Genomic DNA, 27,984 nt, shown 5'->3' on the forward strand with positions numbered 1-27,984 from the left:
CATTGTTACCACCCAGCACATTGTCAAGAAAGCATAGTATGAGGCGGCTGTATTTCCCACCTCGTTAAAGAGGTGAGGCCATAATTAATTTAATAGTGTAGGCTGCAAAACACTACACTTTTTTTTTTTTTCTTAAAACCAGAAGTGTGTCTGCTGAGGGACATTTCCCTCTTAGTAGATATTTTGTTTCCTAATTGTCCAGTGCAAAGTAAATGTAACTTGCTTGTAGCTAGGCCGCCAAAGAAGAGGGGTGACCGAGATCTGTTGAGCAGCCCACCTTAAAATCTTGCCTTTTCTTTCGGGGTTCAGGTTAAGCAGATGGCTATATTGTCTCATGTATGAGTCTCTAAAGCTTCTCTTAAGCTGTCCTCTCTCCACAGTTAGAGCTGAAGAGAATGGAGTGGACAATCAAGGAGACAGGCCTTCAGACCGTGGGAAACGTGGTCGTGGGAGAGGTGAGATGGTGGCATTGGTGTGGGACTGGCACTGATTTCATGTCCTGAAATGGAACTCTCCATATATTTCTTTAAAGACTTCTTTTTAAGTGTTTGTTGGTTATCCTTTGATTCCATAAGCACTTCAGCCACCTTTAATTTAGGTACATCCCCCTCCCTTACCCCTTGTCATGTCTTGGTCTCAGAACAACTTGAAAGAATAGACACAAATCACCTTTATGGTAATTTCCTGTGTAGCAGGCTGGTGTGCTCTGGCTATGGAGAGCTGTTTTCCCAGACTGACTCGTGCCAGCCTCCTGTGAGTGGGAATGCACTGGGCTCCTCAGGATGTACCTTGGCAGCAGGAGAGTACAAGATTCCATCTGTAGGACTCTCGGGGAGGGATTTGATGTGTACTTGTGCTGTTTCTTTGGGGTGGATCTGGTTGTCACGCTTGCCTTCTGTTTTTGGTAGCTAATCAGGAAAAGTGCAAGTCACCTTAGAGACTTTTTGGTAAGAAAAGGAATTTGGCATAGAAGAATTGATGAGGAGAACTGTGGAAAAAGAATACTGTGGAGTCTTAGGTACAACTCCAGTCTTATCCTGTAGAAGAGATACGAAAGATGTTGATAACTGATTTGATGTGGAATCAAGGGATGTGTAGTTGGTTTGGATTTTCATGGGTTGGAGTGGAAAGAGGCTTGTTTTTTCTTAGAGCAGGAGGAATGAAAATGAGTAACCTAGGTACAGTGCAGATTGTGTGGGGAAGTGGGTATTAAATGAGTTAAATCGATAAAGTGCACAGCAGAGCTAATGTACTTAATAAGTAATGTCTGACTCGTGAAAAATTCTGCCTTCAAAGGACTCCCTTCTGTTTGGAATATCTAGTAATGAGGCATTCGAAGATGGGCACATCCAACTTCATTGTCTCCAGATCTGCATCTTGAAGGAAAGATGGAAAGATGCAAAGACACGTAGCTTCCAGTGGGTTGCGAGAATGACACTGTTGTGCCTGTGAATCAGCAAATACCAAATGGTGTGTGCAGAGAGGTAGCTTTGCAGGGGAGAGTGTGGTATAGTTCACAGCTACAGTTTTTAGTATGTTAGCACTGTTAATAGATGGAATGTAAGTCTTTCAGTATTTGTTTTATAAAATATTCCTTTGTACTCAAATTATAAATATAAAGGTAGGATTTTTTAAATTGTTGGGTGAAACTTAGAGGTTAATTTCAAATGCAGTCTATTTTTTGCTTTGTAACCCTATGGACAATACACTGCTTTTGTTGTCAACAGTGTAGCTTTCTAGATGAATATCATGTCTCAAGCCAAAGCACTTCATCATCAGATCAAACTGACGAATCTGACTGAAGAAATAGGAACAACTTCAACCAATTTCTGTTCACGGGCTTAGTGTACATAGTATTACTGTATCTCTCTACCAAATATTTTAGACTGTACATTCATGTGAGCAAAGTATCTTAATGAATTGTTCTCAGCTGTCTATGATAAACCTGTTGAATGACTTCAGGATCATTATATTACAAGTGTGTATGTATTCTGTGGCAGGAGATGCCTAACTTAATTTTATAATGCAAGTCCTTGAATCTGCAGGGAGCGTGTATAACGCTGTGTAATTCACTTCTCAGTATTTCAGGGACGCATGACCTTCTTTGGATATTAGTAGAAATAATAAAAAAAGCTTCCTGCCATTTCATTCAGTAGTCTTTCTTTTCTGTTACACAGAATAGTCAAATGTGGGATAAGTACTTCAGCTGAAGGTAAATAGATTGCTGGTAATCATCACAGAACCCTTTTTTAGAAATGTTTCATGCAGACTGTGTGTGTAGGAATCTAGGCATTGGATACGAAATTAGGGGTCAGCTAATATCCGAGCAATGCACTGTCTCTCTCTATTTTAAGCTACCTTCTCAGGCTGGAGTTATCTTACTGGCTGCTTTCTAGGGGAAGATTTGCTGGGCCATCGTATTACTGCTTCGCTGTAGAACAACCTCATTTTAAGAAATGATATGCACTGAAAATAGGAGAAATGGGATTGACAGTGGGGTGATAATTTGCTGTTTACTGAGGGGCGGGGGGGGGGGAAACCCTGATATTAAGTATTTCAGCCTTGGTGCTGTAGGCACTAGCTTCCTTGTGCAGCAGATCTTCTGTTAATGACTGTGTGACATTCCTTGCAACTTTATAGGGTAGTAGGTATACAGTGTACAAACACCACTGGTTGCTGGTATGCAGGAGGTCGGGGATTTCAAGTAGATACATGTTATTGACTGATTAACAGAAAGCAAAAATGTATCACAGGATGTGTTTCAGGACACATCTCAGGTGAAATTGCTCTGCCCTTAATTTTTGCCTGTTAAACTGAAGGTGTAAACTTTGGTTTGGAAAGGAGTCAAGGAATTTCTTTTTTTAAGATGGCCTTCCCATCTGTCTGTCTTTTCAGAACTGAATTTCTTTAATGAGCTTAATTTAGATGTAAAAAATACTATAATGGTGATGAATGGTAATTGCATCAAAGTGATTATATTTGTGTATCAGTATTGCAAGGATTTGTAACTGTCTGGAATGGAATCTCGTGAAGGAATTATGGAGGAAGGTGGTTATGTCTTTATGATTGTCAGCTCTAGAAATGTTTCTTCATTTGTGTTTTAATCAGCTGCAGTGTTATATACAAATTGACAAACTTTACAGGCACAGGTTTTTTTTTTTATTCTGCTGTTTTTTGCTGTTCTCGCATCTGATTTTAAGTGCAGGTCTGGTTCTCCCACTGTCCTGCACTCCATGTTGAAAGGATGTGGTAGAGCTAGAAAAGGTTTTTGAAGGTACTGGGAAGACTGCATTTATGGGGTGTGAGGAGCAAGCAGACTAGGACTTCTCTGCCTGCAAAAGAGAGGGCTGAGTGGGCGTATGGTAGAGATCTGTAAAATTTCTGTGGAGAAGGTTCTGTGGTGAAATCAACTGATTGCTCCAAGCAAGTATGCAAATGAGGGGATATTAAATGAAATCAGTAGGTCACAGGTTCACAATGAACTTACGGAGGTGGTTCTTCATACATGTAGTTAACCTGAGGAATTCCTTTCAATAAGATGTTGTGGGTGCTGAAAATTTACACACAGAGAGACTTGACAATTTCATCCTAAAAAAGAACCACAGCAAGAAAAGGAAAAACCACAGAGGGTTTTGATATATGTAAATTATCTTTGGCCGAGGAAGTCTGAGCTACAAATGGTTGAAGACCAGGAGAGTGCCCAGAGAAACTGCACTGTGGTTTCAGTTTGTGTACTCTTCCCTAGGTATCTAATTGACCATAGCTGATAATGGGATAGCAGGTAGATGAACTTTTGGACTTGATTCAAGCATAGAAATTGTTACAGATTCATGTGTAGCAATTCTCCTGGTTTGCAAAGTGAGAATGGGTTTGTTGCTTTTACTTCTGTTCCTCTATTCTCTTCCTCTTCTTTCTTCCAGAGCAACGTGAGCAATGTGGATGCTGCCAGGGAATTCTTTTCTAGCAAAACAAAATTAAAACATAGTGTTTTTCCCTTTTGTTTTTATTTCTGGACTTAAACAGCGTGACAAGGAGCCTTTCAAACTCTTGTTTTTTCTGCTGGCTGTATAAGAAAGCAAAGCAGGTTACCCTTTTTGTAAATATCTGACTATAGTCCAGCTTGTATTTTTATCTTTTTTGTTTTTTAACGTTTTTTAGATAAGTAGTATGCTATCCTTGAAAAAATTGGGCTTCTGTAACCAGAATTGCATGTCTAAACATTTTCTTGTTTTGAAAGCTTAGCACAGTTGGCACAGGATATATTTTGGATTTCCTTTGCCAGAACTAGTAAAGACGTTGGTTTTTCTAAAACATGAATGTAGAGCAGACCTTCTGGAGGTCACAATAGGAAGTCTGTTTAGTTTTGCTGTAGTTAGTTCTGCATTGGTTAAGAAGCTGTGTGTGTCATGTAATTTTTGTTAAACCGGAACTTAGGTTTAACGTAAGTTATTTATTTTCTTTTAAACATAACTTTAGAGTTGAAAGTTTTCTGCACATGCTTCTAAAAATGATTACTAGAGTACATGCAGTACATAAAACTGATCCAATGCTTCTAGCTTTATGATGACTAATAAGACAAAGTGATTTGAATTATTAAATATAACTTCAGTGTTTGTTTTGGTAGATATCTATCTATTCTAGATACCTAGAATACAAACTTTCTATACTTAGCCTCCTTATCTCCCTCCGTCACCTCGGCATCTGCTGGGAGGATGGCTGGCTCTGCATTTCCAGAGCAGAGACCAGAGCTGTCCAGTTACTGTGTAGTCGGAGATAAGCGCAAATCTAGGGTGTTGCCTGCCCTTCCAGTCTGCATTTCCTTTTCCTTTCAGCTGTTCTTAGGCCTCTTTCTTAACCTTAAAGTGTTTTCATGTAATTTAAACCTGTCAGTGTGAAAATCTGAGTTTTGAAATAAAGCAACTGTATTGCAGTGGAAGGATTTAGGTCTGCAAGCTCAGCAAACTGGATTTTCTACAGAATAGGCTGTTAAGTTAATGGGATCGAGTTGTGGTACTACACACTTTTCTTCTCGTGCTCCCACGTAGTGTGCGTTTGTTTTGGGGGAAGAAGTGTTGCGAATGGGATGAACGACTCTTTCCATGCATGGGCGATGCCAGAGTGAAGTCTTGATTGTGTGATTATGAGTGTTTTGAACTCCCAATGGGGTTTAGTGAAAACAGAAAATCTCGCCACCTTCCTGGGTATAAGTGTTGACTTCTCTAGAATTCATTCCAGAAAAGAAAAATGTAAATTGAGTAAGTGATGGCTAATGTGAACCTAGTCAACTGAGGGAGATGTGCTGGAGAGCAGGAAAAAAACCCCAGCAATACACAGTTGAACACTTACAATGTTAAAGGAAACAAAAACATGTTTTAAATATTTCATAGTTTTAAATGACGTTGGGTAAGGCGTAGCAGCAGGAATGTTGATCAAAATTAACTTTAAACATAGTTTCCCCAGTCCTGGTTTCCTGGAGCAGAGATGAGTAAGCAATGCTGCCTTGATACGTTAGGCTGTTGCTTGTAGATCCAAGTGTAAAGGAATGTGAAGAAGTGTTATGAGAGTTTATATGAGGCAGGGCAGTAATTTTGTTCTTTGCCTGATGTCCCTCATTTGCTTTTGTGCTCCACATGCTGATTGATTGTAAGAAAATCTATTCCTTTAGAGTCACTAGAAGATTTAATGAGCTACTCCCAAGTCCCTTGTCCTCTTTTTGTGGGTAGATAAAAATGTTGATAGAAGAATTGCTGATTGTGAATTACCACAGAAGAACAATTTTTTGTAAATATTGACCGTTGTGATCGAAATCATATATATGCATCTTTTTAGAGCAGTGTTAAAACTATACTATAATATATATTATGTTACAAAAAACTATATACAATATATATTATGTTACAAGCATAAACTGGCATTACTGCTGGGAGGAATTGGTCCTCTCTGTCTCCTGGTGCATTTGAATTGTATCAGAGGATTGATCTAAGTTTAAAACTAACCAAGCCAAAAAAGAAAAAAGGGGGCAGGCAGCACGGTAGCTGAGGGCAACAGGTTTTTTTGGTGGCATATCCTGGTGTAAAGTTGACTAGTTTTCTGGTATTTAGCAAGCAGGGAACCAGTTTGGATTGCTGATCCAACAGTGAACTAGTAATTTTGTTTTCTGATAGTGGTTTTGCACTCACTCACTGGTACGTGCAAAACTGTCAGTGCAGGAAAGAGAGCTTGTGATCACTGGTGAGGAAGACCTCGGTCGTAGTAGTTCAAATTTAAATGGGTTTAAGTTACTGTGGGATTGCATGCTCAGAATTTGGGTCCCTGCTCTGAATTGCAGTGTGAAGCCCCATTTGCTCACTGACGTTTTAGTCACTGTTAAAAAGCATCAAAAGTTTGCAGATGCCTGATGGGCATTCATAGTTGCTTCATGACTAACTTCTCTGTGTTAGAAAACCGTGCCTTCTAATTGTTTTAAGGCCATGTTTTAATTTTGGCAGCTGAGACAAGTAACTTTCTTTGCATGAGAATTTAAGAATATATTGGTGATCTGGTTGTGTCAAAGAGAATATCGGCCCTTCCCACTGGCATCTTGCATTAATGACCATGATGTATGAGATTCCGTGTCTGAGTTAGGGTGGTCTTTCAGTGGTGAGTACTCACTGTCCCATATTTGGACTTAGTTCATCCTAAGTGTCATTTCTAGCTTTTAATTTAGTGCTTTCTGTAACCCCACTGGTTTGGTACTTCCCTTTTGTCTTCATTAGAATGCTTTTTGTTGTGTTTGTTGATTAAACTGAATTTCAATTTTGACAGAAAGCATAGACACAGCTTTATGAAGTTACAGGAATCCGCTTGGAATTCAAGTTCAGGATTAACTTTCAAGGTGTTCTGGTATAAAAAACCCTTTCTGGCTAGTAGTCTAAGACTGTGCATGGAACTTCAGGAACAACATTATTTCTTTCTAGCAATTTCTAAAATTGTTAGAGGTTCTTATTGCTGTTTTTAGCCAGTAGTTTATTATGCCCGTGCTGGTATGGCATCTTATATAGGCCTCACTTGCTAAAACTTCATCTTCTGTTTAATATGCTAAGGTTATTCTTTCAGGCTTTTGCACTTGGGAGGCTGGGAAGACTTACCTCCTCTTCTAAAACCTATTTATACTTTCATGCTAGCTATTCCAGCTAATCCCTCTGTACCTAACGTCTGCCTCACTCAAAAATATTTCTGCTTGACTGTTTCTGTGATTTGCAGCTCCCAATTGGAATTGTAGCTGAGCTTGTCAAAAAACTGTTGCTCTCTCTTCTGTGCATCATTAGTAAATGCTGTTTAATGCTGTATTGATAGCTGTAGGAAGTAAATTTATTACATAGATGGCCCCTACAGTGTCCCCAAGTAAACTTGTTTAGCTGGTTCACTCTTAAAAAAAATTATTTACTGAGCATAAAGATAATCCGGAGTGCACTGACTTCTGTGCATCTGAGAGCTGCGACCTCGTTATGCCAGGGATCAGCTTCCCAGATTGGGGATTTTAGGTGGGCGAAAGAGAGAAGAGCAGTAGAATAGGTAGGCTGAGCAAGGAGGTTCAGAGGCCGAGTTACAATCGGTTGGGTACAGAGGAGTCTGGGGCACTGTTGTTTATGACAGAGCAAAGAGCACAGCTCCACGTGCGGGCTCGGTGAAGAGGGATGGCGATTGCTGGGTTGTGGCTGATGTTACCTCTTTCCTAATCTCTGCCTGTCTTCTCTCCAACCAATTGTGAAAAAAGACCAAAGAGGGGAAAATGTAGAGATAGCAGGCCTGGCCTAATGTCAGACTTCAGTTCTTGTGTTCTTGTCCCACCAAAATACTGTGTGTTGCTGGATGGGAATCCTTCCTCTGCAGGTTTCCATGGTTCCTCTGCAGCTACCAGTTGTCTTGTATAGGATATGGATAAATGCTTTCATGAAAATGTGGGTAAAGCTATCCTGCTATTTTGATGCTTCTACAAAGTCCTTGAAAATGTAGGTAGTAGACATTTTAGAGGTCCAGAAATGTCTTTTAACACTTGGACAGTGAACGGGGGCAAGGGGAAGAACGAGTGGTGAGGGGAGGGAAAGGAAAGTCACTAAAATAGGAACTTCTGCAACTGGTTTTACCACGTCTTGGAGCTACTGCTCTTATTCAGTTTAGGTGGTTCCCTGAAAATAAGGGGTAATTTTGATCCCAATTTGAACAGCCTATCATGGGGAATTCTGATGTTTGGACAACCACTGTATTGGTGACTTAGGCTTATAACTTTTGTGCTCTGGTAAACTTGTAGTTGCTTGGTGACTTATAATTACCATGTAATTTTGTCATTAAAATGAACATTGCTTTGTTCTCAGTCCGCAGCTCTTGACCTCCTCCTGTTCTTGTAATACAAAATAATATTCATAGTCTTCCTCAAAAAAAACCCCAACAAACTGGAAAAGCCTCAGATATTGAGATCCTAAAAAAGGGGAAAAAAAAAAATCTATGTAGAAATACGCCAAATGTTAGAAATAGTTTCTAACAGTTTATGTAGACGTGTGCTTTATGGATGGTTAAATAATACAAAAATTTTCATGCCTTGTTGGCACTATGCAACGTGCAAAAATAAAGACATTCACTGTATGAAGAAACTTGTAAACTGAGGCTGGTAACCAAAATTGGAGGCAACAAATATTTGTTGTTAAAATAGAAATGAATATTCTTGTGGGTGATAACAAGGAAGTTGTTTGAGTAATTTGAATTGGATGATTTTCATGTCAGTAACTATGATCAAGGGGGAAGCAGAAGGAGTGTGTGGTCGCAGGTCAGTGAAAGCACAGGAAGGTAAGGGTGGACAGGTGGGCTGAGTCAGAGAAGGAAACAAATGGAGTATTTAAACTTTCTCCTCACAGACAAGGAGTGACAGGGAATTTCTTGAGAGATCAGTGTACACAGGGAGGCTGGGATTCTAGAGCTTCTTAGGCAAGAGTGAGGAAGTAGAGACAAAATTTTGAACAATGTCTAATGATTTGGCAATAGCAGTCTCATGGGGGATGGGTCTTTAGGTAAGTCCTTTTCTTGGCATTTGGAGCTACTTCACTAGATACAGAAAAGATAGCAAAGAATTGCAAGTCCTACTGAAACACATAGTCTTAGATGAACAGGGGCTTACTCGTGTGTGTTAGGGAAACAAATTTTCCTGTGAGGAAATTTGGGAAGTAATGATATTTAACTTTAACTACAGTAGTTTTCTTCTTCAACCACAGTATTTTCTAATGTGACAGACTAGTGATTGGCGGCTCCTCTGCTGTTGCTGTTAAATGGTGTTTTCTCTCCTAGGGTTTGGACGTGGCAGAGGGAGAGGAGCGGGGAGGTTTTCAGCCCAAGGCATGGGGTAAGAAACATGCAGAGCACAGATTTTGGCAAGGATCAAACTCAGTGGCAATATTAATTGACAATATTGCCACTGTATGTATTAATATTGCTGTATGTTTGATAAACCAATATGGATGCAAAAATTCACAAATCTGTTAGATGGTTAAAGGATTATTTTTGTCTTAAAACCAGTATTTCTAACTAGACACACCTGTACAAGCCTAATGTATATTCACTTGATGTTAATATCCCAAACTTGGAGAACCCATTCATACTGATCAGTAGCAGCCACATAGTGCCTTGGAGGCTGAAAGTTCTGTGTGGTGCGTATAGTCCTAGGTCACTTTAAAAATAGATTTGTTTCAGTGTAATGTAGAACGTGCAAGTTCTGTATAAAACCAGAAAGTCTAGCGATTGTAAGCTTTCTCCTGTTTTTGAGGTTTCATGCTTTAGCTGTTTGTACATACATGGACCCTAAAACAGAATCAGAAGAAGTTACTCAGCAGTAACCAAAAGTTTGTTCTCAGTTTTGTTGGAATAACTTGCTTCAGAGAAGTGTAGCCTCCACTACTTTCACTCAGTGTTTGCATTTAATGACATTTCATGTAATATCAGTGATGTCATGATGAACAGAAGGCTCATTCTACTTCTCTAATAATCCTTCTTGTTCGTACTTGTAGATGATAAACTGAAAAGAGGTTTTTCTTCAATAATCCTCTTTCACCTTTTACCTGCATCTGTGTGTTTTGGCATAGGTGCCAGGAGTGCATTCCGAAATAATCTTACTGATGTTTGGACTCCTGTCCTGCACAGGTCTGGTGCTCTGAAAGGACATGATACTGGTTTCTCATCAGTCAGCCACCTGCTGAGAAACTGTCAGCTGAGAGGGGTTTATCATTGTGCATATAAACTAATGCTTTATACGAGTGGGAGGAGTAGGTATGCTGTTAACTGCTTTTTCAGGAATTGTTGTTTTGGTTCAGTTTCTCTACAGTAATTTTTTTTTCCAGTCTACTCACTTTTTTCTCCTCTTCTTTTCTCTCTTATTCCTTTTTTATCTGTGTCTGCTCATAGAAGAAAAATTTCTTTTGAAACCAAAACTATCAAGATAAATTATGTGGAAATCAAGATGTTAAATCTAATACAACTTCAGCTAAAAATTATGACACTTGTGTTCGTTGAATGACCCATGTGTTCTCTTCCATTTCTTAACTTTTAAAACTCTAGGACATTTAACCCTGCAGACTATACGGAGTCTTCTGCCACTGATGGCTTTGGGACAAAATCAGAGATTTGGGAGACTGGTCAGAATGATGCAGATGATGGAACTGGTAAGATGCTTCAAGAAGTGGAAGGATTGGAATGAAGACCTGTAGCAAATTGCAGTTAAACATTCTGTTAGTGTTCAGTTAACTTCTGAAAATGTGACTACATCTCACATGACACAGATATTAGGTCATTTTTATAGCTTAACTGCAACTAATGTGCAGAGCATATGCTGTAGCCTGAGTGACTATCTGGTTAGAATGAAGGGAAGGCAATTTTCAATTCTTTTTTTTTTTTTTTAGAACTAACAATCCCTTGAGAGACAAAGGGATTTGAAGAGTTATTGGAGGAACCTTGTATTGGAAGAACTGTTTAGATATTTTAAGTACTGCTTAAGAGCTCACCTAATATAGTTAGGGAGTGTAAGTCCTACTTCAAGTGATTGGTCCACAGGAATTAGGCAATAGGGTGTGAATATCTAAGTAGAAGAAGAAAAAGAAGAGAAAAACTGTTTACAAATATGAATCCACGCAGTGGTACTGGGATGGCTTTGGAAGCCTCACCTGTACAATGCAGGAATGTAAGGATGTGAGTCTCTGGGATGGAGGAGAGTTCCAAGATTTGCCACCTTTGAAGAGAAGAATTATTAAGTAAAGCACAAGTAGGCACTTGAATGGAAGCCAAAAGAGCAGTCTGCCTGTCTGAAGATAGAGGCAGCTGTGTGTTTCTGTGTGAAGTTTCAAGTCTGAAGTACACACTCGCAGCTAAAGGCAAGAGACAGACATAGTTTGGAAAGGAACCACTTAACAGTGGTCTCGTGGTGATTCAGAAATGAAGAATATGACCTGCTTGTCTGTGATTGGGAAAATAGGATACTTTGCTGCTTCCCATATTCTGTGACAGGAGATGAAGACAAAGGAAACCCTGTGTCAGGATGGAGAAATTGATAACACGTGTTGTCCACATTTGGGAACCACTAAATGCTGGGAGAGATTTTTTTTTTTTTTAACCCCAGCAAAGGGTAACTATTCTGGTCTCTTCATTGCTGAAGCCTACTCAGGTGATTTTTCATCAACCCCTGTGTCAAGTGTGGAAGGAAAAGACTGATACCGGAGGCCAGGTGTACTCTGTTGAGCTCTGCTGTGAGCCTCTTGAGATACAGTTTTCTAAACTTCATACAAGCCATTTTCCACTTAACCAGAGAAGACAATAACAGGCTCAGAGTTTAGGAGGGCTTATTAGGCAGCTGACTTGTCACTCTGAGTGCCTTCTAGTCCAGTGTGGGAGAGTGGGGAGGAAAAGACTGATACCGGAGGCCAGGTGTACTCTGTTGAGCTCTGCTGTGAGCCTCTTGAGATGCAGTTTTCTAAACTTCATACAAGCCATTTTCCACTTAACCAGAGAAGACAATAACAGGCTCAGAGTTTAGGAGGGCTTATTAGGCAGCTGACTTGTCACTCTGAGTGCCTTCTAGTCCAGTGTGGGAGAGTGGCACTGAGTATATTAATGGTTACTGAAAGGGAGCTCTTTTGCCAAATATGGCATCTTTCCAAGGAATTACTTTTGAAATGACTTGGTGCTATAGCACAAACAGAAAAGCACCTTTTACTTTCACTCATGCTAGTTTTTCAAATAAGTTTATCAGATAATGAATTAGAAGGACAGCTAATGACTTGAAAATTCCCCTAGGAATACTGATATTGTTGTTTGCTTTATGGTAGCGGAGGGCAGGGTATGTTGTCATGAATGCTGCAGAAACAATAAGGTTAAATAACTAAAGAAAGAAGACGTACAGGAAAGGCATAAGGAGACTGGACCAGAGGTAGAAAATTCACTGCTTAGTTATTAATGAATGCAACCGTAAGGCTGTGGGTTACGAACAACTTTGGCTTGTGCTCCACTTCCCAAGTGAGCTCGAATGTTTTGTGACCCTCCTTGCTAACTCTGGGTAGCCTTAATGTGCCTCCCCTATGGCAACCTCTGTTCCTTCTTGTAGGCATTTCCTCAGTCTTCAGTAATGGAAGAATTCTGCATAGGAATAAGAGTAGCTTGGTGTGGCTAAACAGATCCTTGTAGGAGTATGAATGTGTCTACATGAGGGGTTTGCTGCTGAGCAAACAGATTGGTGGAAATTCAAAGTGTACTAGTTGACGTGTGGAACTTCTTTTTGGATGCCAAGTGTGTTTTTGCTGTTAGGCTGTGCACATATCACCGAGAACTTCACTGAGCTTCAGTAATGCAACTTAAAGCATGTATGGAAAGTTGGGGAGCATGGTACGGAGAAGAAGGTGAGAGAAGGCATTTGGGAATTTTCCCTGGCCTCATCAGATTAATGGTTCCCAGGGGTATGAATGGCTCAGTGTCAGTGTGGGGAGTTTCTGCAAATTCATTTGGTTGGTGGAAATTTTAAGTGAATTAATTAAAGTGTGAATGTTTTTTTTGGGTGCTAAGTATCTTTTTGCTGCTAATCTTAATTTACTTTCAGTGCAAATGGAAGAGGCACCATAATTGACAAAACAAAAATGTCTCTCTATATATGACTATAGGAAGAGTGTTTTATTTTACAGTGTTTCTTCTTTAGACAAGCTGTAGGAATGTCTGAAATAAGTCCTCGAGCCAGAAAGAAGAGATCTCTTTAAAACGAGTAGGCTTTAAAATTGAATCATTTGGTTTTGTCCAAGTGGGAAGCACTTTTCTGGCGATGGAAAGCATCTTGAGGGTTATTAGAGGAGGCTGCAGCTGGGGTAGTAGTTTTAAAGCAGAAGAGAGTGCTGGGAAGGAAGATGGAAGCAGGGGTAGGGGGAAGAAGTGGCAGACAAGGTGTGGGGCTGGAAGCAGGTTGTACAAAGTTCAGCTGTTGATTTCACTTGTTAATCACAAATACTAGTTTTCAATTTTTTTTTTTTTTGCCTTAATTTACAGTGCTGTCATGTTAGTTACAAATCAACAGTCCCAGTAATAAATAAGTTACCAATGTGGAGTTACTAAAGATGTGAATGAGGGGGACGTATAGGTATGGAAATCCATAAAGCCTGCAGTGGGCTAGTGAAGGATGTCAGGTAAGAGCATACACAGAGGAAGGGCAGGATGGAAATTCCTCTCTTTATTCCTCATTACCCAGTCACATTTCTTTCATCTAAAAAGAAAGAAAACAAAATTAGCTCATACTAGTTACTTGGAAAATTAGTGTCTTTCATCTGCGGTTACATTAAAAAGGAGATAACTGGGCAACTACCTGGAGAAACAAAGCCAGTTTTGCGTATCAAAATGTTTTCTGAAGACATCATGCAAATAGAAACTCTGTGGAGTTCTGAGTATTTACTAAGTATTTCCTCTTTAAGCCAGTGCTGGGAAAGGATCAACATCAACATTTTCGATTGAAAAGAAATACACTATTTGTTTCCAAAATGTAGTTGCCCCCATACGTCCTCTGAAAGTGCTCTAGAACCTCTTGTCCTGAATTGTTGCAGATGCCAGAGGAATCGCAGTAGCCTGAATGAAAGGTGTTTCTAGGTGCACCATCATGTAACCCTATAGAAAAGCTAGCTGGTTCTGTGGAGGTAAAATTTAGTGTTGTTGGTTGAAATAAAAAGAGAGTAAAAGTTGAATCTTTCATGGTTCATAACATTTAAGTGTAATTGTATTCCAAATAATTCAGCATTGGTTTTCCTGCATCCTAATTTTTATAGAAGTAATGTACAGCTGAAAAGCAAAGAGAAGGGACAGGTGGGAGGAAACAAAATGACCAATTGTCATCCAAAAGGGAATAAACTTGAACAGTGTGATCGATATTTTCTTACAGGCATGCTGAGTGTTCAGTTTCTTACATTTTTGTAATGTACATGTCAGTAGGAGATCCTGAACAACAAATCACAGCAGTTCTTGTAAATAAATTATGTTGGAGGTGGTCATTTCTCAAAGTAGGTTATAAAAATGGTATTGGGTTCTGGTAATTCACTGATACCTGTACTTCGGTAGTGTTTCATAAATTTCACAGAAAAGCTTGCTTCGTTATCTTGGTTATGAGCAGCCTTAAATGACTCTGAAACTGAAGAATGACAAGAAAAAAATAAATTACAGTGTAACTGTCAAGGGGGAAGAAGGGAGTTGTGTGGCTTGGAAGTTACAATGAGGTTGGGGTTTTTTTTAGGATTGCTGTAAAAGTTGGAAGGAACATTTTAAGGAAACCTTCAGGTCATTCTAGAATATAAATGTAATCCGAAAGGAAAGGATTAGTACATAAGTTTGGGATAGACCAAAATAAAATTATTTTGGAGCTAGTATCTATGGCTGATTATTCAAAAAAAGAAAAAAAAAAAAAGAAATAGTGTGACAGGAAGTGAGGAATTGGAGGAAAATAGCTGAAGACTTACCAAAAACATATAGTATACTTTTTATTGGCTTTATAGCTTTCTAAAACTAACCTTGTTACAAAGGGAAACAGGAAAAAGTCACAGATAGCCATCTAGGTTGAATTTGCTATGACAAGGATCCTTGAAAACACAGACCATAATTTCGGTGGAAACCAGAGAACTCTTAAATTGTGATGCTTTGCAAGGCTTGGAAGTAAAAGTTGGGAAGAGGATACATGGAGTTGCAATAATGCCAAGGTGTATTTTGGACTAAAAGGAAATTGATGCACTTGTGGCAAGGTCAGACTCAGAATCCCTTCAATAGAAGGAAGGTGTTAGCAAACTGGATTTAATGCAGACAAGAGTAGTGAAATAACGATGAGTCTGGAAGGATTGAGTTGGGAAGGTAGAATGTTACTAAACAACAATAATAAACTTTTGGGTCAACTAATAAAAGGGTGAAGGGTTGTGTTCAGTATTTAAAAAGAGTAAACGCACAGACCATGTTCATAGGAGCAACAGATGAATGTTTAAATTGAATGTCAGGAAGATGTCCCAAGTATTATTCCAAACAGGCTCCGTCTCCCAAAGGTGGTGGAGGATGCTCAGGAGTTGGGCTTGATTTGTCTGAGCTCTTTCTGTGTTTGTTTTAGCAGGCTCTGAGCTCCATTGTCAGAGGTCTGACACCAACACAAGGTTTGTCTTCTACAGAGGCAGGCCTTGCACTGACTGACGGGATAAATACAAGCAGGGCAAATACTAAGATGTATTTATTTAAAGAAGAAATATCGGAGGAAGGGATCCTGTGCTGGTCGGGAGAAGGGAAAGAAAATAACTTTCTCTAAAAACTGCTGCTCATTGGGCTTTTCCGCCTTTCCAAAATTTCTGTGGAAATGTGTGGATTAGACTAGAAATTTGAGGCATTGTAGTAATTTTGCTGTGCTCGGATATGATTATTAGTTCTTTTTCAAGTGCCTCAATATTTTGCAGCATGTAGAAACCTTCTGGTTAGGGGCTGTTTGGTAACAAGTGAGCATGAGATGTTTCAGGCAACTCTGTATTGCTCCACAGAGCCAACACAAAGCGGATGTTACCTTGCTCAGGACCTGCCAAATAATTTTGGATTCCAAGGTATAAACCCCCTCTCTTCTCCCCACCGTGTGTCTATCTTTGTGGTAGACCTGTTCGCCTCGCTGGATTAGTGCCATTCGACCCTCCTCTGCCCAAGACGCTGCAAAGGTGTCTTTGTAAAGGTGTACAAAGGTTTTGTAAGGTGTACAAAAGAATGCACTAATGTAGTGATGGCATTAGTACAAACTGGATTTGATGCTGTCTTCAGGGGGCTTGTTTCTGGATGAATGTGTCTCAGAGGGTCCCTAGTTAAGTAAAAGATGATTAAAGCAGTAGTTCTTTTGCTTTTGTACTTGATCAAAGGTGATGGTAGCAGGAACTTTACTGCCGGTGTTTTCTTCGCTCATGTTTATGTAGTTTAAATGAAGTCTGTGATTGTTGCTGGGATAACCTTCCCTATGCTTACTCTGGTGGGCCAGGCCTTCAGTCCATTTATTGCTCTTGCATGTCTGTGCCTGCTGTTTCCTATGGAAGGGATCAGGTTTTTGCATCTATAGGATCGTTTCCTGTAGTTTTCCCATTGCCGCATGCTGTGGACTGCGCGCTGTGCTCCAGTGTTCGCCAAATAAACTCTGCCACAAGTTATGAGAAGAAGTGTTTTGCAGCTACGGTGGAAGCTTATTGACTCTTCTGCTGCCATTATAGGAATTATATATGTTTTAAAATAAAATTGTTTTGTCAGGGGAAGGGAGTGGAGTTGTTCTGCTCTGAGGAGAGAGTTAACAGGTTGGAAAGGAGCCTCCAGAGGCATAGCTTGGGTCTGGAATTTGAATGTGTTGAAAGTAGGATTATGGATGTCGGAGCAGGTGTTGTGATTGTATGAATTTGTGCATGAAACTGAGAGATCCCGTGGGAGGGTTGAGTAACCTGTCACTGTCATTTGGGACATACAAGGAAGTTCTTCCTATGTTTGGGGTTAATCACTGGTTGCAGACATGCATTTGTGCAAATTATGTCTGGTACCGTAGTGGGTATGAAATTCCTGAAATCAGAAATTAAAGGGGGGGAAAAAAAACCCTCCCAAAATTTTTAACCTGTGGACCAATTTTCTAGAGCTTACCATGTTTCCAACCACCATCTCCTCACTTTGCGTTCCACTATAATGAAAACAGGATTGCTTATAAAGCAGAAAGTTTGAAATACGACATTGTGCTTTTAGCTTATAACTGTTTTCTTTCCTTCCACAAATTACAATAGGAGCGTGGAAAAACTCAATAGAAGAATGGACAGCAGAAGACTGGAATGAAGATGTAAGTGTACCTTGTTGGATAGACCGATTGATTATTTACCCTTTTCAGAGTTTCTGTTGTCTTCAAAAACTAAATGTTTGAAGTATACTTTGCTGTATGCATGCAATGATATTTCTTACTGTGTTTCTTGCTGTAATTCCTGTTTGAAATCTATATACTTAGATAAGCTTATTTTTAAAATAAAATTGAATGAAGAAATACTAATTTATTTTTCTGGGTGGACAATACATGGATAATAAAATTTAAAGTTTTATCTCAAATTAAGTATTTGTGAATTATAGTTCTCCACTGCTCAGCGCTGATGGGTGTTAAGTGCATACCTCCCCCTACTATTGTGTAGGGATTTAAAGCTGTATTATCACAAGACTTCTATGTAATTAAGTGCTGAAGCTTACTATCAACTTTAGACTCCTCATCTGATGCTTTTTGTTTGAAATCTGCATAATTGTTCCACTTAGTCCACTTCATGTTCATAATACTAAAAAAAGGAGCTAGTAGTATGCTGAAGCTAGCACTTAATTGCTTCATTGCTGTTGTTTTATCATGATGTGTTGTCTGAAATACTACAACAATTTTGGTTCTCATTCTTTATCAGGGAAGAGATGTCTTCATGTCTGCAAAATGTTTGGCATTTGTGATCATCGTGTGAAAATCGCATTTGTGATTTTAAGTTTTCAGTTACTGTACTAAAGCTTAAGCAGTTCATAAAACCAACAAGGTAGCAAGAAATATGGAAAGGAAAACTTAGCTTTTAAGACGTTTTTCATCTTTTACAGGAATATCCATTATTTCAAGTTTATTTTCAGAAGAGTAAGAGGTTGTCTTGGACATCATCCCTTTTGCCTCCTCCTGTAGGGTTGCATGTCAGTGTTATCCCTAGAAATGTGGGAACGTTTTATATTACAGATACGAAAACTCTGTCCTTACCTCATGAGAGGGCTGTGTCTTTCGAGAAAATTAAAAGAAACTCTAAAATTCCTAGGTTTTCTGTGTCAGTTACTGCCATCAAAAGCTGGCATCTTTTTTAAACCCGTCCTTTTATTTCTGCAGTATATGCTACAGACGGACTAAGTGCTAAGGACAGTGAAAATTTCTGGCCTTGTTTCTCACCCCTGTTTGATGCTAATACAATACAGCATTTGTAGTATGGGAGGGGTGTTGAGCAATGCTGACTAAGGGTGATTTTTTTTTTTAAAATTAATTATTAAACCTGTGTAATTTGCACATGTATCTTGAAAGAGCAGCAGATGAAATTTCTAGCCTGTTGTTAATTTTTATTAATTTTAGAGTCCTGGAAAAATAACAGAGGAGAAAGTTGCTCATGTGCTGATGTTAAGAAAGAGTGAATGAAATGGCGAGCTGCAGACAAATTAGCCCAAAACATGCCTGGGGAAAAAATAAAGGAAAATTGATTAATCTGATTTAAAAAAAATAGAAGCGTAAGAATACAGCTTGTGCTATTCAGTGTAGTTTTATGGAAAATAGGCCCACTTCAAATAAACCTGATCTGGTCTTTAAGTAAATTATGCGTTAACTGTGAAGATAATGTCCTTGTAAGAGATTTGATCTACATCTTTTGTTCTAAAAATAATTACATGCTATCACAAAACACATTAAGTGGATTAAAACCTGCCTTGCAAATTTTGGCAAATAAATCTTTTGCAGGAGGACCCTTATTGAACATGGGCATTTCTAGGACTATAAAGGAATCCAATCCCAGGCGAGATGCCATCTAGTGTCCTTATCAATGATTTGGAAGTAAAAATAAAATCACTGCTGAATAAAATGTATGGGAAACCCAAAAATTATTGGAATGGCAATTAAAAGTAAGCCAGTCATGCAGAGAAATCTGGACCTTTGCTGGACTGGACCTGTTCAAATGAAAAATGCTTTAATATAGCCAAAAGTCCATTTGTTTTATAGGAATAAAGGCACACCTCCAGAACAAGGGGCTATTTTCTGGAAAGCAGCAACTGAAAAATTTTCAGGATTGTAGTGGATGATGAAAAAAGAACAGCTCAGCATGGTCTCCTAAAGGGCTGATGCTGTGGCAAAAAAAAGCTATTGTCTTTTTGTCTGTAGGCACTCTTCCCCTGACTCTTAATCGTTCTTGATTCATATTTCTGTACATGGACTCTCCTGAACTTGATTCCGAAGTACTGCATCCAATCATTCGTTGCTTTTACAAAACAAAAATTGTGGAAAATAGCTGAAAATTATTTACTGATAGAAGAGGTCCTTGAGAGTGAGATTTTTAGTTTACTGAATCTGAAACGGTTACTTTATTAGCATGTAATGGGCTCTGGTTTTAGTCTGGCAGACAAAGGCATAATATGAACCTGTGGCTGGAAAATGGAGCTGTGCATTTAAATGTATAATAAACACAATTCTAGCAGCATGACTAATGATTAAAACAACCAAGGAAGCTGATGTATTTGCTCTCTGCAGATAAAGACCAGGTGTTTTTCTGAAGAATATTTTTGTTTAAATGTGGTGTTCTCTAGTCAGATACAAGTTACGAGCAGGTGAGTGAAATTTCATGTTGTTTGACCTGAGAAGGATTAGCTTTTTGTGATCTAATAGTCCTGTTTGGTATTTATCTTTACTAGTGAGTATTGAGCAGGTATAGTAGGTTGTCAGCATGCTCTTAAATAGAGTAAAAGCTAGTTGCAGTGAAAATAGGAGGTTGTATTTTGTTAAAAGGATATTCAGGGCAAGAACAACGAAGGACCAGACAAATGTTGAGGTACTGAAGGTGGCTCTGCGTTTTCCCGTTAAAATTGTTATCATATTCTCCTGGCTAAAGAAAATAAAGTTTAACTACAGAAACTATCAGAAGGGGAGAAATAGAATACATACAAATTGCTGGAAAGTGGATGAAAGGAAATATTTTCTGTACAATATTGGTAGTCTCGGTTTTTATTTGAGACAACAGCAACACTTAAAAAAAAGAAAAAAGTGTATTTTATTGGGAAACAGCATGAGAACTTGTTTTATTTTGTTTAACTTCAGTACATCGTACCAAAACAGTTATAAGGTTTGGTTATTTCTGGTTTGTCAATGTTGAGTTTTTATGAGGATGCTGGAGTATGTTTTCCTGTTCTCCTCACCTATCAACTGGCCATAGGAGCTGGTAGCTAGTTGTTAAATGTATTTATTGTCTGTTTGGTGATTGGAGAATGATTTTTATCATAGGAACAGGAGCTGAAAAGCACAGGCATTTCGCTGCAGATGGAGGAAATACCCTTGTGAGGCCGATGCTTGCAAATGGTTCATGACCGACCATTCAATTCTGGGAAAATGCCAGAGCCTCAGTGAAAGATTTACAAGTGTAGTGTACGGTGAGCGTAAATAACTTTGTTAGGAGCCAATAATACTATTTCTAAGAAATACTAAATACATCTGCGTAATAAAACTTTTCAGCTGCTGCTGCACAAAGTATGTGTTTTGACAAATGCCGTAATCCCAGCAGACTTCTGAATTAGGTGCTTGATTGGAGCTTGTGGCAGTGAGTTTGCCACAGGGTGTAGTGTAAACTTCGATGTAGCCAAGCTGGTAGCTGGAGACTTTTGTTTTGCATGCTGGTTCACCTGAAGAGAACATTTCCTCTCTCATACGTGAAGCATGCTTTTGCATAGTCACAAACATCCTCAGGCTCCTTGATTTGCTTAGTTTTCAGGATTTATCAGTGTTTTGGCCACAGTTAGTCTTATCCTGGGTTATGTAAGAGTAAGAAACTGTTGACATTACAAAGAATTTAATATTTAACCAAGGGATTGCAGACCATAGGCTGCTGCTCATGCCATTAACTGACCTCCTTGTGCCATATAATGCAGAAGTCTCATAACACTACAAAAAGTACAGTACACATTGTTCTAAAATAACATGTACGGTGGGGAAAGGGCTGAACAACAGAGAAACAGCCTTTTTAATTGGAAATATGCTTGAGCTGAATCTTTCTTCATTTTGGTCAGTACATAGAGTTGCGGGCTGGCAGCGTTATGCACAGGACAGAGTTGTGTTCTAGAAAGCTGGGATTAAAGTATGTTGTATCGGCAGCAAGGGAAGGGAAGGAAATGTAGAGAGGAACTGTGGTGGTACTCATTTTTTCATGACACAGTGTGTTGCACGTAAGTGGGTGCTAGGAGAGTACATGAAACATCTGAACTTTGCCTCTGAGTGGTAAGTGATTGCTCCCAGTCAGCCCTTCTGTATTCTGCTTAAAACAATGGTGTTTCATAGGAGAATCCCAATCAGATGACCATGTTCAGGGATATACGTGCTTTCAGTAGAGTTGCCTGTGGGATGGTAGCTGAAATTGGCTCATGTCCGTGATGTCACTTAAACTGGGCTGCTAGGAATGTATGCAATTAAAAATGTATAATTTCCTGGAAGAGCTGTATTCAAATGTCACATTTTAAAGGGATTCTTTGTGAGTGTTGAATAGGTCAGTTATTCTTTAGTCTAAATACAAAGCTACACCAAAGTAGTTAATGGTGATTTTGTGCAAATTTAATTTAAAATATAACCATTATACATGCATATCTTGTTAAACCTAACCTGTACTGGCTTAAGACCTATTCTGGTTTGCAAGTATTCCTGTCAATAGAAATTAATTAGCCCTAGGAAGTTGTAGCTAACTACTATTTTTTAAAAAAGAAAAGCTATTAAAAAAACCAAAACAAACAGCAACCAACCAACCCCCCTGCAAACGAAAATCACCCCCTTTCCCCCCCAAACCCCAACCAACCAGTTCCCCCTCCCTGGCTACCTGCGCAAGTATCTATCTCTATTGTAACAGCATGGTGAAAAAAGTACGGTTTTCTGCTGTGGATGGGCTGACTGGTTATAGTACAAGCAGTTACATGGTTCTCCCTTTATCATTGTTTTTGAACTCATGCTTGCAAAGCAATCGGTTTAAGATGTTATTGCTGCCCCTAGCAGAAATGCCAAGAAGGAACCACGAATGCTAGTTCACTGTACATACCCGAGTGCAAACCTGCCTCCGCTGGTGATGTGAGCTGAAATGTAAAACACCAGGGGTACATGAAATGAGTGGGAACCGTGCAATATGCTAGACCTCTGCAACAAGATTTATCAGAGCTGCTCTATGGAGTACTAAATTATGTCTGCACAAAGTATCTTTACACTGATGATATACCAGCTGTCACATTAATTACTTTCTACTGGTATATTTTTCAGTTAAACTATTGCTCACATTGATGTAGTTACATTGGTGTACCATCGTGTGTGTTCAGTAGATCAAATTTCCTAACACTTCGATTAAGTACACTTTAAATTGGTACTTGGTTCTGTGGAGAAGACTTTGCTGAAGTTTGACTACATGTTTTTGTCTTTTTTAGCAGAGCTGCAGCATAACTGGTTGTAATGGTAGTTTGACTTTACTTTTATCTTGAAAGTGCATGACCAAGATGGAATTTCTGCAGATGTCACAGAAGTGAAGCATGAGCATATGTATGATTAAAACACCTCCCCCCCTCTCTTTTTCAGCTTTCTGAAACAAAAGTCTTCACTGCTTCCTCCGTTCCAGCTGAGAATCATGTGACTCCGGGGCAAAGGTAAGCTCTTCTTCCACATTTTCCCTGTACCTTAAAAACCTGCTTGGTGAAGCAATATTAGCTTGCACATATAAAATGTTGAATAAAACACAGGGCAGTCCTGGTCAGAGATTGGTCAAGCTAATTTCAAATTTGTGAAAGCCTTGCTTGCAAATTGTTAGTTTTCTGGATTCCTGTGTTACCTATTATTGACTGTGGAAGTGGAGCCAAACTTACCAAATCCACAAGCGTAATACTGAGAAGACCCTGTCTTCTGCACAAAGAATGCTTACCATCAGGAACAAAAGTTCTGAGAAGAAAAGTTTTCCGCTGTTGAAAAGGAAGCACTAGCTTTGCTGTCCAGAAAATGGAAAGCCTGCGCCTGTAGATGCAGAAAGTATTCAGAATGTAGTGCTTTGACAAATGTGTTAACAGAAAAGCTTGCATTGGCAAGGTGAATTTCCTGGTAAACACCTGTCGTGGTTTAACCCCAGCCGGCAACTAAGCGCCACACTCTGCTCACTCACTCCCCCCCGCGGTGGGATGGGGGAGAGAATCAGAAGGGTAAAAGTGAGAAAACTCGTGGGTTGAGATAAGAACAGTTTAATAATTGAAATAAAATAATAATAATAATAGTAACAACAACAACAACAGAACTGAGCATGACGCCACATGGTATGGAATGTCCCTTTGGCCAGTTTGGGTCAGCTGTCCCCACCTGTGCCTCCTCCCAGCTTCTTGTGCATCTCTGGCCTTCTTGGTTGATAGAGCACGGGAAGCTGAAAAGTCCTTGACTAGTGTAAGCACTGCTCAGCAACAACTAAAACATCGGTGTGTTATCAACATTGTTCTCATCCTAAATCCAAACCACGGCACTGTACCAGCTACTAGGAAGAAAATTAACTCTATCCCAACTGAAACCAGGACAGCATCACGATTACTTGCCTTAACTGATGATACAGAGTTCAGACAGAGAACCAAAAATATGGCAGTTGCTGCCTTCCTTTGCTTGCCTTTGTCTTCACCAAATGCCTGGCTGATGATGTTATGAAATCAGTTTCCTGCACTAGCCTCAGGTCCCAGGAGAGCAGGTTAAAGTTGTGTGATGAAGACTTTGGTAGTTGGATAGCATGAGATCTGAAAACTAGATGGCCTAATGATATAGCTGTACTGCTGTACTCCAGACTGCAGCAAAATTTTCCTTATAATATGGGTGTGAACTGGAGGAGGCATGGTGTCAGGTGGTCTACAGTTTATATTCCTTTCCTTCTTAAAGGTGATATGCTCACATGTTTATTGTTCTAATGCAAATATTCTTCCAGTGGATGTCCCTCAAATTATGTTAGAAAATATTCTAGTTCATCAACTTAAGTTCTGGTGTTTTATTTTTTGGTTGTTTTTTTTCTGGGGGGATGGGGGTTTTTTGTTGGGTTTTTTTTTTTTTTTACTTGCCATAAGAAAGGTTTGGGCATTGAGAAATCTATGCTAATGAAAGTGCTGGAAGCAGCTCTTGAGCCCAAGCCTGTGGTATATTTAGGATAAACTTAAGTCAGAATTTTTGGAGTAGATTTGTTTTATTGTCTGAATGCTTTGCTTTTCCTTGGATAAACCTGTGCTAAACATGTGGTAGGGAGTTAATAAGCCATGCTAAAGATAAGAAAATTACAGAGAATGTGGATTATCAATATATATGATGGGCTTGCAGGCAGCATTCACTTACACATAATGTATCTTTTATGACTTGTCTCCGGTTACTTGCTTATATTAATCACATAGGGTATTTATGTGATACATGATGTTATAAATTTGATAATGTTTGAAAGGAGTGCAAAGATAATTTATATTCTAATTGTAGTGGAAGGTTTCAGCTAGCAGAATATTACTTTCTGGCAAAACCCTCTTTTCTACCTCTTTTTGTATGGCAGACAAGCAATATTTGAAAAGACTGTTAATCAGTAATAATTCTATTGCCAGTATGGATGCTTTAGTATTGTTAGTGCTTTTTTCAGTTTCAGCGCAGCCTAATCATCATATTTATTCCAGCCAAACTTTGCTTTTTCTTACAGTATTGATTTGGTAACACTGCTTCAAAAGCCTGTGACTTCTACCCAAGAGACAGAAGGCAACTCATTTGAGGCACCCCAGCAGCAGACCTTTGGCCAAGCCCTAGTCTTCACAAATTCTCAGCACAGCACCCAGATGGCATCAGGAACTGGCAGCTCCAGTGCTGTAAACTCTTATTCTCCTCAAAGTCTGGTAAAATTATCTTATGCTTTCTAAATATTCTTCATGAGTAAATATTACAGGTTAAACAACTTTTCCAGTACTGGTTATTTCATGAGATGTTTCAGTATTTGTAAAATTCAGGTTGCAAATGTTGAAGGAGTGGAATTCTTAATTCCATTCCTTCCATTCACACACACACACACACACACAAGAAAAGATTACTTTTTTTCTAATTTTGCTAAGTAGTTGTTTCTCGGTTTACATGAAGTACTTCTATTAATTTTTGAGTAGAGAGCAGATGTGTTTACTGCATGCTGATTTAGGATGAAATAATTTGTTTATAGTGAAGACTTCTATGCCATAAAACTATGACGTGTTATTTCCAAGCACATATCTGACTGCTTTTTGTGGAAACCTGCCTATTTCTGAGTCGATTGTGAGGGCTTGAAGTTGGGCGCTAACATTTATTCTCTGAAAATCAGTTCAACTATTAGTAAATATATGCTATTTTGAGATGCATGAATTCAAGTAAATCAGTATTGTTGCAATCGCAGTGGTGCAAGTTGTATCAGTGCTAATCAGAGAGGATCTGGCCACATGCTGCAACTGCTGAATTTTTTTTATTGGTCATTTGTTAGTAATCTAGAGCTGAAGAGGTTTTAGCTGCTGCCAAATAGCAGCTGTAGGCATTGACTCTACGGTTATGTTCAAATTATTTATTAAATACTTAACTCCACTCCTTCCCCTCTTCTTTTTTGTCTTTTGGTAGTCTGCAGTTCTTTGTTCCGGCTTTGGAGAACTCGGATCCTCTAAATTGGCAAACTCTACTGGATCCCAGATCTTGGACCAGTTGAAATCTCCAGGATTGGGTCAGTTTACTTCTCAACAAAACAACAGTAGCTCTACCACTACTACCACAACTACCACATCATCTTGGGATGTAAAACCGCCCATTACTCAATCCTCAGTCCTTAATCAGTTTGGTAAGTGCTTTGACATAGTTTTCTCTCTCTTTCTCTCTCTTATTAGCCTGTAAGATTTCTTAATGCCAATGACAGTTTAACATGGCCTTAATGAAAGACTTTTTCTTTATAGTTGGTCACAACATTGTAAGAGTTACACTTACTTGCTGGTAATAGACATAGAGAGTATATCACAAACTAAGTTTTTATAGGCTAAAGCCTATCCATAAATGTCATTGCATCTCTAGAAGTTGTTGAGCCTTCATGTAATGACATCTTTGATTTAATGTGCTTGAATATTTAAGTGGAACTTAGATGTGACTTTGTTTCTCAACAAATCCTGGAAAATAACTTATTTTCATTGTGTCTATGCTGCTTCTAGCTGAGTATAAGGTTGTACCATATTTTGTCTTTTTTTTCCCCCAAGTTTTTCTCTTCTAACCAGTACATGAATTTTTAATGAGTACTATATAATTTTTTCATAATGCGCATCACATCTCAGCGTTCTATCTCTAGAGTGCTGAGAATGATGCAGGTTACCCATTTTGTCTATTCATAATTGTATGGATTTTTTGTTTAATTGAGTAAAATTAGTAGAAACAGTGAAAATGACACAAACTTGGTTTTTGCAGTGTAGTTTCTAGCAGTATTCTCACTGTGAAGAGTGATAGCTCTTTTATCTATCTCGTGTATATGTATATGTTTCCAGATAGATAAGCAGCCAATTTGGTAAAGTTATAATCTTTTACACACAGCAATTCTGAAAATATGTTTATGTACATTTTAAGTTGCTTTCTAATGCACTTTACCAACTGAATAAAAAAACTTCACATTGGGAATGCTGTGGATCTTTTATGGTTGTTGACCAGTGCTCTGAGTCACTGCCTGGCTTTCAGCATCTGAAAAACATGAAAGGGGAAGACTTGGAAAAAAACCTGTCAGTGTCCAGCATCTCTTGACTTTCAGCCAGATTGAGATGGTAGATGACTTCCTATTTGTTGAAAATCTTCTCCTTTGTAGGGGCAGGAAATCCTAACTCATAATACCTCTAAATTGCAACTTCAGACCCCATGGAAGGAATCACATTTTACCAGCACAGTTAATTGCAGTGAAACTTGCAGTGTTTGATTAAAATAATCCATAACAGTTTTTGAGAACTAATTTGTGATAATATTATATGACTGTATAGATAGGTTTGTTTTCGTATTTTTGAAGAAAACTAAATAATGCTTGCCCACAGTTCTTTATTTAAAGTAGAGAATATCAAATGTTGGCCTTATTATTGCAGTGGTAATGTTAAATGTGAAACTCATGTGATGTCTGAAAGACATGTGCACATGCTATAAAATCATAGCTGTCGAGTATGCCAAGCCACCCAGATTCTTTCACTTTAATGCTTTAATTTTGAAATTTCTTTTTCCCAACGCTGACCAGACTTTAAATCCCAGCCTGAACCATCGCCAGTTCTGAGCCAGCTGACCCAGCGACAGCAACAACAAACGCAGGCAGTTCCTGTTCCTCCTCCTGGGCTGGAGTCTTTCTCCTCCCAGGTAAAACTCCGTGAGCCATCGCCAGTAGACACCCCTACAGCTGTTAGCAAAATGTTACAACTCCCCACTATATCTATGGACAACCAGGCAGTGACTGCCCATCAAACCCAGCAGAAACAGATAAAACCACCAAAACGGAGGATAACTCCAGCATCCAAGGTGGGTAATTGAGTGGTGGCTTGTCTTTAGTAAACATAAAACCATACAAAAGCTTGTATCAGAAATAGTGTGGCCAGCAGGAGTAGGGAAGTGATCGTGCCCCTGTACTCGGCACTGGTGAGGCCACACCTCGAATACTGTGTTCAGTTTTGGGCCCCTCACTACAAGAAGGACAT

General features: G+C 39.0%; 1 protein-coding gene across 2 annotated transcripts in view; it reads left to right on the plus strand.

Moving 5' to 3' along the window:
* Nucleotides 1-27,984, plus strand: part of UBAP2 (ubiquitin associated protein 2) — a 74,286-nt gene that overhangs the window by 11,338 nt on the left and 34,964 nt on the right. The window contains exons 5-13 of one of the 2 annotated variants that reach the window (XM_009275143.2): nucleotides 381-455; nucleotides 9,319-9,373; nucleotides 10,582-10,685; nucleotides 16,044-16,103; nucleotides 17,301-17,353; nucleotides 22,865-22,932; nucleotides 24,978-25,167; nucleotides 25,907-26,120; nucleotides 27,534-27,808. In XM_009275143.2, coding sequence (XP_009273418.1) covers nucleotides 381-455; nucleotides 9,319-9,373; nucleotides 10,582-10,685; nucleotides 16,044-16,103; nucleotides 17,301-17,353; nucleotides 22,865-22,932; nucleotides 24,978-25,167; nucleotides 25,907-26,120; nucleotides 27,534-27,808 — 1,094 coding nt within the window. The remainder of the gene's footprint in view (nucleotides 1-380; nucleotides 456-9,318; nucleotides 9,374-10,581; nucleotides 10,686-16,043; nucleotides 16,104-17,300; nucleotides 17,354-22,864; nucleotides 22,933-24,977; nucleotides 25,168-25,906; nucleotides 26,121-27,533; nucleotides 27,809-27,984) is intronic. The other variant, XM_009275150.2, reaches the window with a different exon arrangement.

Source organism: Aptenodytes forsteri, unplaced genomic scaffold (assembly GCF_000699145.1).
Source record: "Aptenodytes forsteri isolate BGI_AS27 unplaced genomic scaffold, ASM69914v1 Scaffold266, whole genome shotgun sequence".
Taxonomy (NCBI): Eukaryota; Metazoa; Chordata; class Aves; order Sphenisciformes; family Spheniscidae; genus Aptenodytes; species Aptenodytes forsteri.